General features: G+C 40.1%; 2 protein-coding genes across 8 annotated transcripts in view; one reads left to right on the top strand and one right to left on the bottom strand.

The window, feature by feature from the left end:
* The window catches only part of LOC132330675 (hyccin 2), a 68,023-nt gene extending 56,557 nt beyond the window's left edge, over positions 1-11,466 (bottom strand). For 3 of the 6 annotated variants that reach the window (XM_059853327.1, XM_059853321.1, XM_059853326.1), the window contains exons 1-2: positions 11,282-11,416; positions 10,719-10,762 (exon numbers count right to left, since the gene is read on the bottom strand). The gene's annotated coding sequence lies outside the window, so the exon portion shown is untranslated. Of the gene's footprint in view, positions 1-10,718; positions 10,763-10,799; positions 11,196-11,233 lie in introns of those variants that run through there. The other 3 variants (XM_059853323.1, XM_059853322.1, XM_059853325.1) reach the window with 3 other exon arrangements.
* A 33-nt stretch (positions 11,467-11,499) lies between these two features.
* On the top strand, positions 11,500-16,149 carry NDUFB3 (NADH:ubiquinone oxidoreductase subunit B3). Of its 2 annotated transcripts, none has more exons than XM_059853340.1 (3): positions 11,500-11,640; positions 12,875-13,022; positions 15,518-16,149. In XM_059853340.1, exons 2-3 carry the CDS (start codon positions 12,877-12,879, stop codon positions 15,672-15,674), a joined length of 303 nt encoding a protein of 100 aa, XP_059709323.1. In that variant the 5' UTR covers positions 11,500-11,640; positions 12,875-12,876; the 3' UTR covers positions 15,675-16,149. The 2 variants fall into 2 exon arrangements, with proteins under 2 accessions (XP_059709323.1, XP_059709324.1); XM_059853341.1 differs by having other exon boundaries at positions 11,597-11,718.
* The last annotated feature ends 384 nt before the right edge of the window (positions 16,150-16,533 follow it).

The raw sequence follows: 16,533 nt of genomic DNA, 5'->3' as shown, positions 1-16,533 counted from the left end.
TATGAGTTTAATAATTAATCTTCACTGCTGAATAGTTAAACACAATGCATATTGTTTACAGTCATTATTCTTCTACTCTTAAACCAACATTACAACAGAATGCAAACCAACCAGTCATAAGAAAGGACTAATAAATATTTTACTGTGAAATTATTCATTTTTCATGTATTTTTAAATAGTGAGGATGCTAAGTTACTAACATATGTGGGGGTATTACTTGGGGAGGGTGTTTGGATGGTTTTTGTGGATTTTTTTAATCTGAAATTTAAACAATTCTTTTTCTAGAGCAAAACTTGATGTATAATATCTTTAGGAACACAACATAAACACAGAAGAAACAACTTAAATCAACCCAATCTTTTATGCACCATATAAGGCAAGATTTTCCACAATATTTTTCACTTATCTGAGCTATAGACCAGTATAAAAAATAAAGTAGTGTAAAACCACAACAAAATAAAACAGAGGCAAAAAGAAAACAGCCTTCCACAGGTGCTTGATGACTCCAGTTGGAATATCCAGCCTTTTTTCCTTCTCCCCCCCAACACTGCTGAAACAAGAGCAAGATGTTAAATGCTCACTATTTTCATACATATTTTCTATTTATAACCTGAACAAAATTAAAAGCTTTTGTCAAATACTGTCCCAATGTATATTCAGAAAATTTGAGTCTTTCAAGATCATGAAAAATTACAGATTTGACAGGCAGCACTGAAAATCCATGCAGCAAGCTTTACAGCTAAGCTTCCCTAAGTTTTTTTGTGTAGACAGGGGAGTGGAATTTATGTAGAGATGGTTAATTTTACAGTGTTCTAGGTTTTCAAACATATTTTCTTGCACTCCAAAAAACCTCGCTGAGGACTCAATGTTCTAATCTTCAGGCACTTTTACATAACCTCATCCATACACAGAGACACTCTGGGTTTTTGTTTGTAATACTGAACAGTTTTCCTGCTTAAAAATAAACAAAGGAAAAAAACCAAAACAAAACCATCTTCAAAAGCAGTTGGTAAAACAGAGCTTTTCCTTTCCTCAAGTTTCTGGAATAAATTTACCCTTGGTAGAAGACCAGAGGTGGCCTTATATGCAAACTTGTTAGGGGTTATACTACTACTTTTTGCAACATTAATCATCCTTGAGCAATTATTACATCTCCTTCAAATGGAAATATACCCACATGAACTATATTAAACATAAACAGTTTCTCTAACCTTTTACAGGTACTGCCCATCTGGGCAACAGTTATGACCCTTTACTTTTTTATTAGTTATACTGGCACAGAGCAAATTCAGTTCATTCTCTTCAAACACAATCAAAAATTTTTAATCAAAGCCTGAGTTTAATTAAAAGCCTGTTCTGTTTCCCTATGCAATTGTGCTGAGAGGGATCAGCAGCACTTACCAAAGTTCAAGCAGCAGGCACCTGAAATTGCTAGATTACACATTTTTGGTGTAAGTAATACACTCATCTTTCACAGAGCATGCTCCACAAAACAGACTTTCAAGGGCAGCTTAGACAGAAGGTTTAGAAATACTGAGGTCATTGAAATGCACAGTGGACCTGCAGAGAGAACATGGAGTAACTTCTCAAAAAGTAGGGCTGAGCTGGTATAAAGACAAAAAAAAAACCCTGAAGGAAAAGCCCACACCACCAGGACAGCAAAAAACTGCCAAGAACAATCCAAACCAAGGCAGTCCACATGTGACTCCTTCAGCACATGAAAAAAAACTGTTCTGAACAAAATGCACACCCAGGCCTAACACCCCTGTACTTGCAATTATGTTCAGATTTGCAAGTTAAGATGATTACACCATAATTATTTCTTATCAGTGAGCAGCAAGGGTTTCATACTTGGGGGGAAAATCCTTGTGCTTTTTGCCTTATCTGCCAGCTATCCAACAGGCACTTTGAGAAGATTTTCGTAACATAATTTAACAATTTTATTCCCTAATCAGTTCTATCTGTTTCATTTAAACTATTAAAACCAAGAAAATAGCAACTTAAACATTCTGCTGCAATAAAAAAGGAAATGCTAAAATAAAAACCTTTTCCATTTTCCATAGATGACACACATGTGCATAAACATGCAGAATTTACTCATAGCAGCCTTACATATATCAGAAAGCTTTAAAGTCTGCATTCAGAAAGACAAAGAGACAATAATTTCAATCTATCCAAAGTCAGCACACATTACTAAAGCAGAATGCTCCAGCACTTCATAGAAACAGCAATGAAATTACTACTACTAGAATTCTGCATAAAGCCAAGAAAAGCCTGCATCCTTTCTCTGTAGGAGAGATATTTTGTCTCTCCCACTGGAATATTAATTTGGAATACATCAAAACCTGACAGAGCTAACAACGGACAACACAGTGATTAAGGTTTCTAATTAGCATGCTAATGTCTATTTAAGATCTGTTCCCTCCTCTCTCTCACAAATACAAGAATTTATTATCAAAATAAGCCATCAAATACAGTAGTTGGCAATCATGGGAGTATCATCAGCAGAGAAGGGCAATGGACCATCACACCCATACACATCTCCACCAGCCAAGTGTGACAAGGTTCCTGCAAAATGTTTCAGTAAAATGACAAGAAGCTGTGCTGAAGCAGCTCTTTCCTAGCAGCTGACAAAAAAAAAAAAAAAAAAAAAAAAAGAGCATAGCAGTCCACTTCCCCACTGACCAGCAAATCTTTAAGCTTTCTGTATTTATTAGACAAATTAATATCTACAGGCACTCTACTTCAATTTTTTTGAACTTCCTTCTACTTTTCATATGTTGAACCTACCTAGTTTTCTGTCTTTAGCACAGACCAGAACCTGCAAGTCTAAGAAGAAGGGCACAGAGGAAATAACAGAACTAACCTTTGAACATTTAGTAAATTTTAAGTTGCCAAATAAAGGGGAGTGGAGTGGAGGGGTGGCACAAAACACACTGTGACAATCAGCACAATACTCCATTACACAATTTCAGCAGCATCAATGCCAATTAGTATTGGCTGCTGACCCCTAATTTGATCTGGAATGCATCCACGATCTTAACCTGATTAGGACTTTGTGCACAACAAACGTGAAATCCCACTGTTGCACATTTATTTTTCTGCCTTAGCATCCTAAGTTTTACTCAATTTAAATACTGAAGTAGCCAGGGGAAAAATTACAAAGTTAACATATAAGCATTATTATTATCTTCAACCATTTCCCTAAAAATGTCAGAGTATAATTTTGGGGTAATTTGGCACGTTAAAAACTAGATATATAGGGCTAACATTTTAATTTAAATTTAAGAAGTAAAATTAGTGCAGTAGTTTTAGTTATGCTATGTAAACTGCAACATTAACTGTGAAAAACCATATTAAACCTGCAGCTAACTGAAGGGATTTAATCTATAGAGAGGCAAAAGCAAAGCATGTAGTCTCTCTGTGAGTTTAATGCCATGATTCCTGGAACACAAGGTATGTGGAACACTGCTACCATTTGAATGATTTAAACACCCAGATGCCCCAGTAACAGTTTTCTATGGCTGAGGAAACAAATGCAACAAAGTCACAAATTGCAACATCCAACACAGTTTCATTTCTGCACCCACAAGGAATAACTGCAGGAGTATTTTCACCACAGCTGCAGAAAAGGTGCACACTCTGAAGGCAGCAATTGTTTTTACATGACTATGCATAGTCCAAGTCCACTCAACACCTGCACAAGCAAAAGAGCATCTCAGTTATTTCTGCAATTGGTCCTTTGGAGACACAAAGACAACAAGCCATGCCTAAACTGTTTTAAAATTTGTATTTGCTGTCTCAACTTCTAAGACAAATTGTAGAGAGAAGAAAGAAAATCTTGTTCTCTCCCTCTCCCCAAACAAACAAAAAGCAAGCTAGGAAGTTTTCTTATTCAACAGATAAACAGAGGCTTCTCAAACTCATGTGGTGCTTACATGAGCATGGATGAAGGCACAGCTGAAGACTCAGAGCACATGAAACAAGTCTTGGCAGACACAGAGCTAAGCAAAGGCAGGAGCCTGTTCCATGGAGAATCATGCAATGCATGTGACACCTGTGATTTTAAGGAAAGGCTGCTGTCACAGGATGGCTGTGAAAATAAACACTGCAGATACGCAGTTTATGAATGCTTAGCTTAAATCCATGTAGTAGTTCAGTTATTTCTTTTCTATTTGCACTCAACTGACCCTTCAGTCCAAGACTCCTATCCCTATTTTGTATGTCCATAGCTAACACAGAACTGTTTCAGAGATTTTCATGAAGCTCTTGCCACGCTGACATGGCAAGGTTTGCAATGCAATTTGCTGCACTCCACTAACATGAGAAAAACTATCAGAATGGCTCATATGAAGTCTAACAAATTAGCATCTCTCTTCCCAAGAAACTGCCACAAATATGGTTTAGTAACTTCCAGAAGTTTAAGGATGCTACTATTTAAAATTATTGCACAGATGCAACACTGGAGACCATCAAGAATGGTGGTTAGTCAATTACATAACTACCAAACAGAACAAATACATAATTAACAATCTAGAAGCAGTTTTGGAAACTCAGCAATTTTGTCTAAGGCCTATTCTATGCTAAGAACAAGAAACAAGCACCTTAAAAAAACTCAAACCCACAGGCATAAGGATCTAGTAATTTTTCCACATCACATTTAAAGCCTCCTTGCTCTCCCCTCTGTGTCCATATTTAGCTTACATCTCTATGCTCTTTTGGCTCAACAAAACATCTTAAAAAAAAAAAAAAAAAAAAGAAGAATGGAAAGTTCTCCACTGTTACACAAAGAAATATGAGCTTGTGCTGGGATAAATCCTTGGTCAGCATGCCTTGCATTTCTATGTAAAAGGGCACAGGACTATCACTCAATCACTTCTTGTGTAAGATCACTACAGTAAATGGACTTTAACCAATCATCTGTCTATCCCACTGCTGCAGATACTAAAGGCCAGTACAACAGCCATTCTAGGAAGGGAGCTTTTTTTAATTGCTATTTTTAACTGGATGTGTTTCCAACCCTAAAGCATGAGGGAGCACAGTGATACACTGAAGCATCAAGTATCCTTTGAAAAAAAAGTATACCTCTAACCCAGAGTAATAAACAGATATCAGAACTCAAAGTTGAGCATTTAGATTTTCATTCTTTGCCCTCCTCTGATGGCATGTACTAGGGTGCTTGATAAATTGCTCACTCCACCCCCTCTATAACTCAGTTTACGTAAAAGCCTTCTATTTTCTGAAACATGTCTTGTCTAATAGGTGACTGACCCTCATGTTCAGCCATCACAATGCTAAAAGGGATGGTGGAATCACCACTGCAGCTTACCCATGGGGCACACCAGTCTTTAGATATCACACCTCCACGAAGCACATGTTTAAAAAAATTAATTCTAATTCATCACACCTCCACAAAGCACATGTTTAAAAAAATTAATTCTAATTCTAGCTAATTTTTCACATGCAAGAAATACAATATTCAGATTTATAACTTGAGCTATTTCTACCCAAAAATCTGTTATGCTTATGCCCATGTGTTTCCGTGGATATTTAGGAAAGTTACTTGAGTAAGTACTATGGAGTTCTTCATAACCTTTTCTAAATCAGCTTTTCTACCTTGTGGCCCTATTCCAAGTCAGAACAGAGGCAGACATGCAGAGGGGCTGCTCTCCAGCCTCTCCTTTAGCTCAACATATCCTCAAACCTAAAGGAAACAGAAAAGACAAGGCAGAAAATACGAGGAGATGTAAAGAAGAAACAGACACCAGAAGTCTCAAAAAACCCCAAACTATTTGAATAAAAAGAAAATAAATTAAGACAGGAAGGAAAAAGCACAAGCAAATTTTACACATATTTCAGCTCATTATCTTTCAATCCAATATCTTCTCAGCTGAATGGCCATGAAAAATAAGATTATTCTTTTAAATTCTCTCACTGTCTTTCCAGATAGATGTCAAATAATTCCTCCAGTTCACATATGGGTCAAGGCAAGGCAGAAGAGGGGAGGAAGACCCTAAATAAAATGACAATTTAAAATTTATAAACTACTAAATATAGGGAATGGAAACAGAAAGATATTCCAGACTTATCAATTTTGTCCTGTATGAATCAGCAAACTGCAGTCATGCAGTCTGCACAAATGTCCATGTCACACATTTCAGTTAAGCAGAATTCAGAGGAACAGCAACGTGGAACTATTTAAAGAACTCACAAACCATACACAATGCAGACACCATTAAAGGAGATCTAACCATTTTTTTTTGAAGAATCACAGTAATTACAATAAAAACACAGTAAGGTTAGCTAGAGTATGGAGGTTACACACAAAAACACACACTCTGCAATTCTGCAATGCTAGCCTAATGCTTGTGTAACCATACAATATAAAATGAGAAGTCATGAACTACTTTGTCCTGTAGGAAAAAAAAAAAGGCCCCACAGAATATGCAGAAAGAAGAATTCCTGGAAGAGTGTTTTAAGATATTTGAACTGCACCAACCATCTCCATCAGGCCTGGACAGAACAACGTTACACAGTTAGGGAATTTGGTGTTTTTCAATGCCAAATGATAGCAATGATAATCACTACTAAGAGATAAATACATAAATAGTTTACCACTTTTCAGTAGTTATACACCAAACACTTCTCTCCCCTAGTGGGATCTCTTTCCAAATGTCACTTGCTCTCTATTTTTAGGCAAACTTTATAAATTTGACCATAAAATCTGTATTTCTCTACAGAATCACACCAAGAGGTCAAGGCAGCACATCTGACACAGGCAGTGGGCAGCAGAGGCAAGCTGGACTGCCTGCAGAACAGGAAACAATCAAGAAAGACTGAAAAAGTGACTTGCCAATGGTATTTTTGTCTTTCACTAATCATCTGAATTGATTAATAATAAAACATCTGTTGAACCCCGTGCCCATATTTATTACATTTGATAGAAAAATGTAACATTAACAGAAGAAAGAAAAATTGCTGTGTGGCCATTCATCATACAATAAAAAGTTTTTACTATTATGGATAATCTGCAGCACAGACTGAAACAGTTTGCAAACTATATGCTATTTTACCCAGTCCCTGATCTTGGTTTCTCTTCTTTGTAGCACAGCTGGCAATACAGAATTTTGTTTTACAGTTGGGTTTTCCTAAATAACTAGATTTTATTTCATCAGAAGTGCCCCCCTACCTCTTGAGCTTTTATTTGAAGCTTAAAAACTAAAGTCAGAATTCTATATAAAAAAGGAGATCCATTGAGTCACTCCATAAATCTGTCCTATGACTAAATATAAAAAAAAGACACTTGAATTATTTGTCTTGCTATTAGAAGCAGGAATTATCCAAACAAAGGTGCAGAGAGAAAAACTCAACTAGCTTGCCATTTTATCTACAGTGAGTTACACAAGCATAAACTCAAACTACTCTCTTATTCAAAAAACCCTGTAGAACACAGCATTAACTAAGTCAAGAATAACTTCTCACACTTGCTTGGTTTGGAAATGAAAATAACTGAGTGAAGTAGCAGTCAAACTATACTACTACTTGTGACTGTCTCAGCTCAGATGAGGTTTGCCTGAAAGGGATTTCTTTGTTTGTTTGGATTATTTTTTTTCCTTTGGATTATTACTATGGCACAGATGTCCTTCAAGAAGACTCAGCTGGGGAAGCCTTCACCTTCACTTCTTGATATTCATTCATACCTTAATACAAGGAAACAAGCAACAAGAAAAATAATGGAATCAAAAATTCTTTTCCAGCCCAGACAAGTTTTTGAGGGAACACATGACCCAGGTGTTTAAAGATTTTCAACTCAAATTCAACTGCTTGGTAAAGAGCAAGCAGGTCTGCCTCTCCTCATACAGAAAATGGGGAGTATCACATGAAGTTCTCAGGTAACAGGCTCAGAACAGAACAGAGCAATGACTTACTGACACCCCACACAAAGTGCAGCTCTTACTGACAGAAAACATGGTAGCTGCAAAAACCATACAAGGGCCCTAAAGTTTTTATATGTTAGGTATATCCACAAAACAAAAATCCACACAACACACCATCCCCACTGAGACTGGGAGAGCTGACCTGAGGGGTAACCCTATGTTCTAGAAAAGAGTGTAAGAGTAAAGCACCTGCTGTCAAATGAGCACCTGCTGAGCTGTGGCAGATGAGCAGAACTTGGAACAATGATCCTCTCACACCCAGGGTCTCAGAGCCTTAGGCCTCAGGAGAGAATAACAGATCAGACCAGTGGGGCTGCTCCTGTGAAGAATGGTCTTCATGTTGCCCAAAAAAACCACCCCAAACAAAAACAACCCACCAGCAAACAAACACCATAAACAGAAAGAAACTAAGACTACTGCTCCAGCCCATCACTTCTCTAAAACAGAGGTGACTGTGATACTGTCCATAAAATATTTAGCTCTCTAGTGATGCCTGAGAAGATAATTTCCTTCCCCACCATTCACTGAATGCTTTTTTAAAAGCATTCAAAGAAACCAAGGTGAACTAAAGAAAGATCTTTTCCATCCTTTTGTAATTAAGGCAGCATTAACCATTTTACTCAAATGACAAGAGGCTTCCAATGACATAACTGACTACTAATACAGCACCTCAGGAAGTAACATGCAATTTCAGGGGCAAAAGGATGCAATATTTAACTAGTTCAAATATGTATCTGATATTAAAGGGGAAAAAACCAAACCAACAACCCCATAACCCGTTCTGGTCATCTCAAAACTGCAAACAGTTCGAGCCACTGTCAGTCACACAGCTCTCTACTCCAGAAAATGATTATGAAGAGCATAGCACCAAACACTGTCCAGGGCTAGAGAGAATATTGGATGCACAGGCAGAGAAGAGTGGTTCCTATAATGAATCTCACAAGCTCTTAATCCAGAATGCACAGCAACACAAATTGCTGGAAACATGGACTTTTGAAAGCTATCCAAGAAACCCTGCAGCCTTCCTCTAGCTTAACAACAACAAGCAGGAATCCCAGCAAATCATAACTAGCATGGCTGCATACAAGCTAAAATAACTTTATCCTAGAACACCAAATCTTTGCAGTAATTATCACCACAACTAATTAATGATAATAAAAATACCACACAAAAAACCCCATCAACTGCATAAATCACAAAATGGACTGATTATTTGTACATGGAGTTTCAATGACCTTTCCTTCCTAGAGGACATTCAGCTGTTTGTTGGGGTTCTTTTACACAATATAAAAACTTCTTTTCCTTCTGCATATTATTGATTTCTCCAGACTGACACTGTAATTATGGTGAAACTTCCTTCTCAAAACACACTGTAGCAACACTTCTAAGCCCCTTGAAATTATGCAGACTCATTTACTTGAGGATACAACATCAAAGAGATTAATATATTCCCAAAATATCACATCCCTCACATTTGCAGCCTTATTTTTAAAAGAGTATAGACCATACTGAAAGAAAAGGAAATACAGGAAGCAAAACATGGTAGAGCAGATCAACTGACTGCACAAGGTTTTTCTTACCATAAGTTTTTATGTACTTGGGAGGTGAGGGGGAATGCAAAAACCTGCTACTGAAAACCTTTCTAACTTTTAAACCTGTTAAGCAATTCTGTTCATGCCCAACAGATCACACAAAGCCAATGCTCTGTGATCAGAGCTGAATGTCCCTGGTAACAGACTCAGCAATACCAGCATGGTTTTGTGTGTAATATTCAAGTCAAGCTTCCAAGCACCACGAAAACAAAACAAAATAAACAAAAACAACCCCCCACACAAATAGTAAGAAAAAAAAGCACCAAACATAAATAAAACTAGGACTTTTTATCTTTCTCTCAAAGCATAAAAATAAGGTATCTGACATGTCTATGTGTCACTGAAAAAAAAAAATCTGAGAAAAATATACACATTCCTCAGCACCACTGGACTTTGGACACATACACATTAACTTTCAGCCACAGTAAGAAACAAGAAATATTTTTCAAGTCTCTGACAGAACTGCATTTTCTCTAAGACAGGGATTTAAGCACCTCACAAATAAAGAGCCAACAATTCCAAGCCCCATACATTACAGAAAAACAAATGTGTCTTCTCATCCTGATAGAAGACTGCTCTGAATCTTCCAGACTTTATCTCACAGAGAAAAACATTCAATGCTGAAACCAGACTGAGGCAGTCTGGATTAAACAGATGGCACTCTATTTAGAACAGTTTCACTGTTAATAACATGATAATGGCATTCCTCCTGGAAATCTTCTCATGCACTTCCAATACCCCTTTTAAAAAACCCTGAAACCCAGAAGTCGATTTCCATCAAAATATATTGGAAAAAGACACTACAGTCTACCCCAAAGTTCCACTGGCATCATGCTGTAATGTTTATTCTCATGATAATAGGAGTATCAAAAATTAATTGAACAGTTTGTATTCTGCTAAAAAGAAACAATATTGTATTGTATACAACTGAGGAGCAATTAAAGTCTTTGTAAGTCACTGACTGTGTAGTTAACTTTTACCAGTCTCTTTCCAGATGAAGCAGACTATGTGCTCAAGTTTGACAAACACAAAAGTAATTGTAATTAACCAGATACTAAGGCAATTGACAGTTCACAGCCACATAGCCTAACATGCAAAACGCCGAGCTCCTGACACAAGCACTCAGTGAAACCAAGCCGCCGCCTCACTCAGGAGGCAGTTGCCAAAAGAATTCTTCACTTTCACTTACCTTTCAGTGCACTACCAGGATTTCGGGACACCTCCCGGCCTCTCCTACGGAAACAAACACCAATGTTCTTTTAAGCCATACCCACTGAAAGCCGAAACTCGGCTCCTGGCGCCAGCCGGGCTCGCTGCGAGCTCCGCTTTCTCTCCCAGCTCCTTCCCCTGCCGAAGCGCGCCCCGAGGGCTGGCAGCGAGCGGGCACTGCCCGGGCCCCGCCACCGCTCCCGGTGAGCAGGGCGGAGGGCCGAGGCTTACATAACCTGGGAGGGGGACGCTGTCCTTGCGGAGGGCAGCGGGAAGGGGCGACAGGAGAGGGAGCGGAGCCGCAGGGGCAGGAGAGGGACCGCGAGCGGCGCTGCCGGCGCGAGTGCTGGGAACTGTTCGCGCCCCCGCACGCACAGACCCTGCGACGCTTCCGTCCCTGCCCGCAGCGCCGGCAGCGCAGACGGCACCGGGGAACCCGCGAAGGGTGGGAGATCCCCGTTCCCGGCGCCGGCCCAAGCCCCGCCGCCCCCTCACCCCGCTCTCCTCCTCCGCCGCCACCTCCAGACACCGCCAGCCCCGCACCTCAGCAACGCGCCCGCCCATTGGGCCACGCCCCCCGCAAGAAGCCGCGCACTGATTGGCCTCCTTCCGCTCCGCTTCTCCTTCCCGCCGGCCCCTCAGCCCGAGCCGGTGGCGCCGCTCCTGGTGCGGGGCCTGTCCCGCTGGGTCGCGCCGGGAGTGCTGCGGGGGCAGCGGTTCGGGAAAGGGGTCGGACAGCCTCTCCACGGCCACCGTGTCCTCACTGGGCCAGCGGGAACAGCCGGAACGGAAGCTTCCCGGAACCTGCGTGGCTGGCTCGCGCTTCCTGTAGCGGCTGGTCCTGTGCTGGGTTCCGGTTCCGGGTGGCGGCCGCGTCCTGAGCAGGGTCGCGGAGCGGGCAGGTACCGCGGGCGGGGCTGGCACCGGCACCGGCACCGGGCCGCGCTGCTGCCACGGGTGCCCGTGTGCGGGCAGGGCAGGTGGGAGTGGGAGTGGGAGTGAAGGTGGCTGTCACTGCGCGTTGTGCCCTCCCTGCCCCGCTCCGTCCGACCTCTGGGCACAGCTGTGCTGGTTCTGCTGGCAGAGAGAGCCCGGCCCGTGCTGCAGCACAGCCCGCTGGCCGCGGCGTGTGCGCGACAGGGCACAACCTTCTCTCTTGTAAAACGTGACAGGGCTGGAACCTGGCGTCTAATTTAGGGGGAGCTTTTCGGGCAATGACAGCGTTAAGGCTGCTCTCCAAGTTTTCTCAGGCAACGAAATCTGTCTGCTTGCCTTCGCGGCTTGGAGTCATCTTCAAGAGTCACAGGCTTTGAAGCTGTGTTCGCATTCCAGTCGATTTTCTAAAAGTTAAGGGCAGTGAATCTGTTCTTTGCTACCTGATAGGTGTTAAAATGGGAAACCTTGGCTTAAAGAAGACTCAGGTGATTTCTGAAAATGGAGCCTTAAAAGCTCTCATTTTCTTCTGGTCCTTCATGGTCTCACTGAAAATGTTTCATTTCACATCTGTTTTAAAGAGAAACTTAATATTTTTATAGTTCTTCAAGGTGTATGTAAATAGAGCATACATTTTTCAGCCTCTTCAAGCAACGGGTGAGGTGCATCTCCTTGTCCATGCATCTCTCCTGGCCCTGTTGAATGTCACAGTTATATATGACTTAACTGGAGGCAGCTGAAAAGGAGCTGAGGAACCAAGTCTTTGTTTTTCTTCAGAGCTTAGAAATCACAGCTTTTCCACACCTAAGTCAGAATTTTTTATTCTGAACTCTTTGTGATTGTCCTGGAAAGCCTGGAAGTAGTGGGGGGCTGGTGTTGCTGAAGTGCATTTATAGACATGGAAACCACTGGTTTTCTTACACTCTTCTCTGGCACAGAGGGTTGACATAGGTGCTCCATGAATGTAGCAATGGTCGTGACTGACAGCACAGTAATGCTTAAATTTGCTTTACTGTTTGTAATCACCAAGCTCTGAAACACATCACAAAGTCCCTCGGCTGTTTGTTTTACAGAACAAAGCTCTTGGTTCTCTGTTTCTTCTTGTTGCCTCCCTGTTTTTCCCGTACAGGGGATTGTTCTTTGCAAGCGTATAAAAATAAGATGATGCTGTCTGCCAAGTAACAACCTGACCTTTTCCCCTAGGCATGGGACACGGAGGTGACCACGGCCACGGCCATGGCCATGACAAAGTGGAGCTGCCTGACTACAGGCAGTGGAAGGTGGAGGGGACTCCCCTCGAGGAGGTGCAGAGAAGGCTGGCTAAGAGGGGGCTGAGGGATCCCTGGGCCCGGTAAGTGCAAGAGCCTCAAAAATCATCCTGATGTGTCATCTGGGGGCATCAACCAGATCTTGGCCTTGTAGGTAACTCTTTCTTTGGCAAAAGCAGTGAAAATTATGAGAATTTCAGTAAAGTCTTTATTTAGGTTTTGTGTGAAAGTCAAACCTTGCATCACCTTGACCAGTGTGCACATCTTGGGAGGCAGCCTTGCACTTGGTGATTTTTTGTGCTGACACACATCAGGCACAATGACCAACACCTCATTTACCAAAATACCTAAGTAGTATTAGGTCTGCACATGTGAATAATCCTGTCCCTCTCTGCAAGGAGATTGTGTGTTCAGGTCGTGAGGAAGATGATGAAACTTGCACTGACATTCTGAGTAGGAATAGCATTCCTCACATACAGCAGGAGGCCTTTGTTTGAAAAAAATAAATGTACATGTATACAGGGTGGAATTGCATTCAACTGTGAATGATATCATGGAGAATCAGCTTTTTACTTCTCATGCTATCTCTCTACAATGTGTATCTCCTCCTTTTTAGATATTTAGGCAGCTGTTAAAACAGGGCTTAATGTATTTCTCCCACGTCAAGAATTATGCAGCACTTTGTGCAAACACCCTTTCATCTTGGGGAATAAAAATACCAAATGTCTTGTGCTGTGTAGTCTGGCCCTTCTGTAAGGGAAAAGTTGCGTGAGCAAATGGTTCCAGGAGTCATCATAGAAAAGGCTCTACTTTGAATCACTACAACAAAAATGGAAGAGCAAATAGATAATCTGTTACAAAGTTGTTTCATGATAATCTGTTACAAAGTTGTTTCATGCTGTAACCTGTGGAGGGGTTTGAGGCTGGCAGCACTTTATTTTTTTTTCTTTGGAATAGTTTAAAGATGTAAGCATAAAGTAAAACATACTTTTAGTGATGATGGGAATAATTTCAAATATCAGCCCTTAAAGAACTTTCCAGGCCTGTTCACTTTTATCTTGCCTCTATTTCTGTGGAGTGCAAGCAGCATAAGCTTGTTTTCCCTTTGGTTAAACAAAATTGTATTCAGCAAGAAAAAGGCTTAGTCCCATTTAAAAACAAAAAGGATACAGTTTAATATTGTAGGTTTATTGTAAATTACCCTGACCCTTAGTGCCCACACTTCCAATTTCAGGAAGTGCTGCAAAACAACACACTGGAAAAGGGACTGTAATGTTTGTTGTTCCTCCAAGATAAAAGAAGATTTTTGTTCCTTTGGTAAAAGAAGGGGATTGAGCCAATCATATCAGGGTTCAAATAAGGAACAAAGCATGAGATGATTCCTTCTGAATTTTTAAATTTCATGTAAAGTAGTATGTCAATTCTATAGGACAGCACAAGCATCATGCCAATTTTCCTTAACGAGTGAGAAATTAAAGTATCATGCTGCTTGCTTCAGTAGTCTGGCAGAAGATTGTATTATTAATGTCTTGCACCACAAGTCTTCAAAGTCACCCTCTCCAGAGCTTCCTCCCGTTTGGGAGGAGCTCATTTAACAGGGAATCTGCTTTCAGCCATGATGGCAAATGCACATTAATGTACATATTAAATACAAGAGAAGCTTTGTGAAAGATGTCATGTTTGGAAACTTTAAGTCTATATCAGTTAGGCCCTATACTGGCACCTAGAAGAGACTCTTCCATGCCAGCATGCTTTCATCCCAAGTCACAAAATCCATCAGCACAAGAGGATTATCTGTGAACATAAATATCTGCCCCTCTTGTTTTAAACCCTGGTATTTTCTCCCAAAATGACAATTTTTTTTTTATTGCTTAGTTATTTTTCCTTTTCTTAAGGACTTTTGAGTCCTTATAAGAGACAAACTACACCCATGTCCACAGATTACACTGCTTGTGCTATAAATAAATATATATTTGTAGTCAGAGCAGTGACTAACATTTCAATAATAATGGAGGTCGAAAACAGCAAGGCAAAACAGTGTGAAGTTTGCACATACTCTGTAGCTCAAGCTAAACACTATCTTTTCAGTCTTTCTTTTTAAAATCATCTGACTCTCATACAGCTGTGTTGTATTGTGAAACAGAAAGTGCCTCCACACTGAGATGAGCTATCTATGTCTGTATTGTAAGATTTGACTGTGCTACATACTGTCTAGCACAGTGACTAGCCTTGGTAGTTAGTCCAATCCATGCAAGTGCTAGTGGGCTCTGATTTGTTACAGAGTAAAAACAGAAGAGTACAATTAATGATTTCAGGGAGGTGATTCTGTTCCTACAATTGTGTTGTTTGCTGGCAGTACTTGTATCTCAAGTTAGATATGGTAAGGGTTAGAGTTCCTATCATGATCTTTACTTGTAATTCCTGATACTTAAATGACAGAACATATTGTACAGCCTCAATGTCTATCTAATTGAAATACCTTCATCATTCTTTTATATATATATATATATATTCTTGTTAATTTGTATCACAGTGGCTCTGCTGATCTTTTTTCCTTTGGTTTCATTTTCCTTTCTAGTAATGAAGCCTGGAGGTTCCAGGGTGGCTTTGCAAGACCTATCACCGTAACAGAAATCTTTACCAGGGGATTCAAGTGGGGAGCTGCAGCTTTCATCATTGCTCTGGGCATTGAATATTCACTGTTTCCTCCAAAGAAGAATGGAGGCCACCACTGAAGATCAAATATAACAACTTAATACTTACTAATCATAAGCTGAAGCATACATAAGCCTGCTGCTCACTCTGTACTTATAATATGCATATTAAAGTCTATCACAGGCAAACCCGTGTTTCTTTGATCTTATACTTTTGTGGAAGGATCAAAAAACATGGCCAGGGCAATTTAACTGTCTTTGATCTGGGGGAAAAAAAACAACCCAAGATGGCTCTTGGGTTTGCTGTACTGTCTTTTAAAGAGCAAGATAAACTATCAGACCAGCTCTGTCCAAACCCTGCCAAGATTCTGTTAAATGAAATTGAGAAGTTTGTTGCTTTTAAGAGAAAATTTGTACCATATTTATTACAGGTTTAACAACTATTATGTCCCAGTAAGTAGTAATGAATAACTTGTCATTTCTCAGAAGTGTTGGTTACTATTTGCTCTTATGTCTCTAAATAAAAATAAATATTAAATTAAAGCTTTAAAACCAACTCCAGACTGCCTCAAAGTATATGAAAGTACCAAAGCTTATACTTAACCCTATTGAACAATTAGCCTGACATACGCTATGCACCAGAATAATCTGCTGTGTAATATCCAGACATCAAAAATTACATTGCTGCCAAAAGTAGAATAAAATGTTTAACTTGGCAATAACTGTACCTTACCCTAAAATGTTTTCCACCATACTTGACTGTAATGTTAAAAAAGAGGACAATTTTTTCCTTTGATCTGGTGTATTTATAGATTTATTTATTTTTACATCTAGTCTCCTTTAGTAATTTGTTTTAAATGTCCTAGTTTTCCCTAAATTATCTTAACAGCTTCTGGACTGCTTTAAGAATGCCTGGACTGAAGACTAAAGCAGAAAAGGA

The sequence above is a fragment of the Haemorhous mexicanus genome, chromosome 8 (assembly GCF_027477595.1).
Source record: "Haemorhous mexicanus isolate bHaeMex1 chromosome 8, bHaeMex1.pri, whole genome shotgun sequence".
Taxonomy (NCBI): Eukaryota; Metazoa; Chordata; class Aves; order Passeriformes; family Fringillidae; genus Haemorhous; species Haemorhous mexicanus.
The sequence above is the reverse complement of the archived record's forward strand: the minus strand, read 5'-3'. Positions and strand labels throughout refer to the sequence as shown.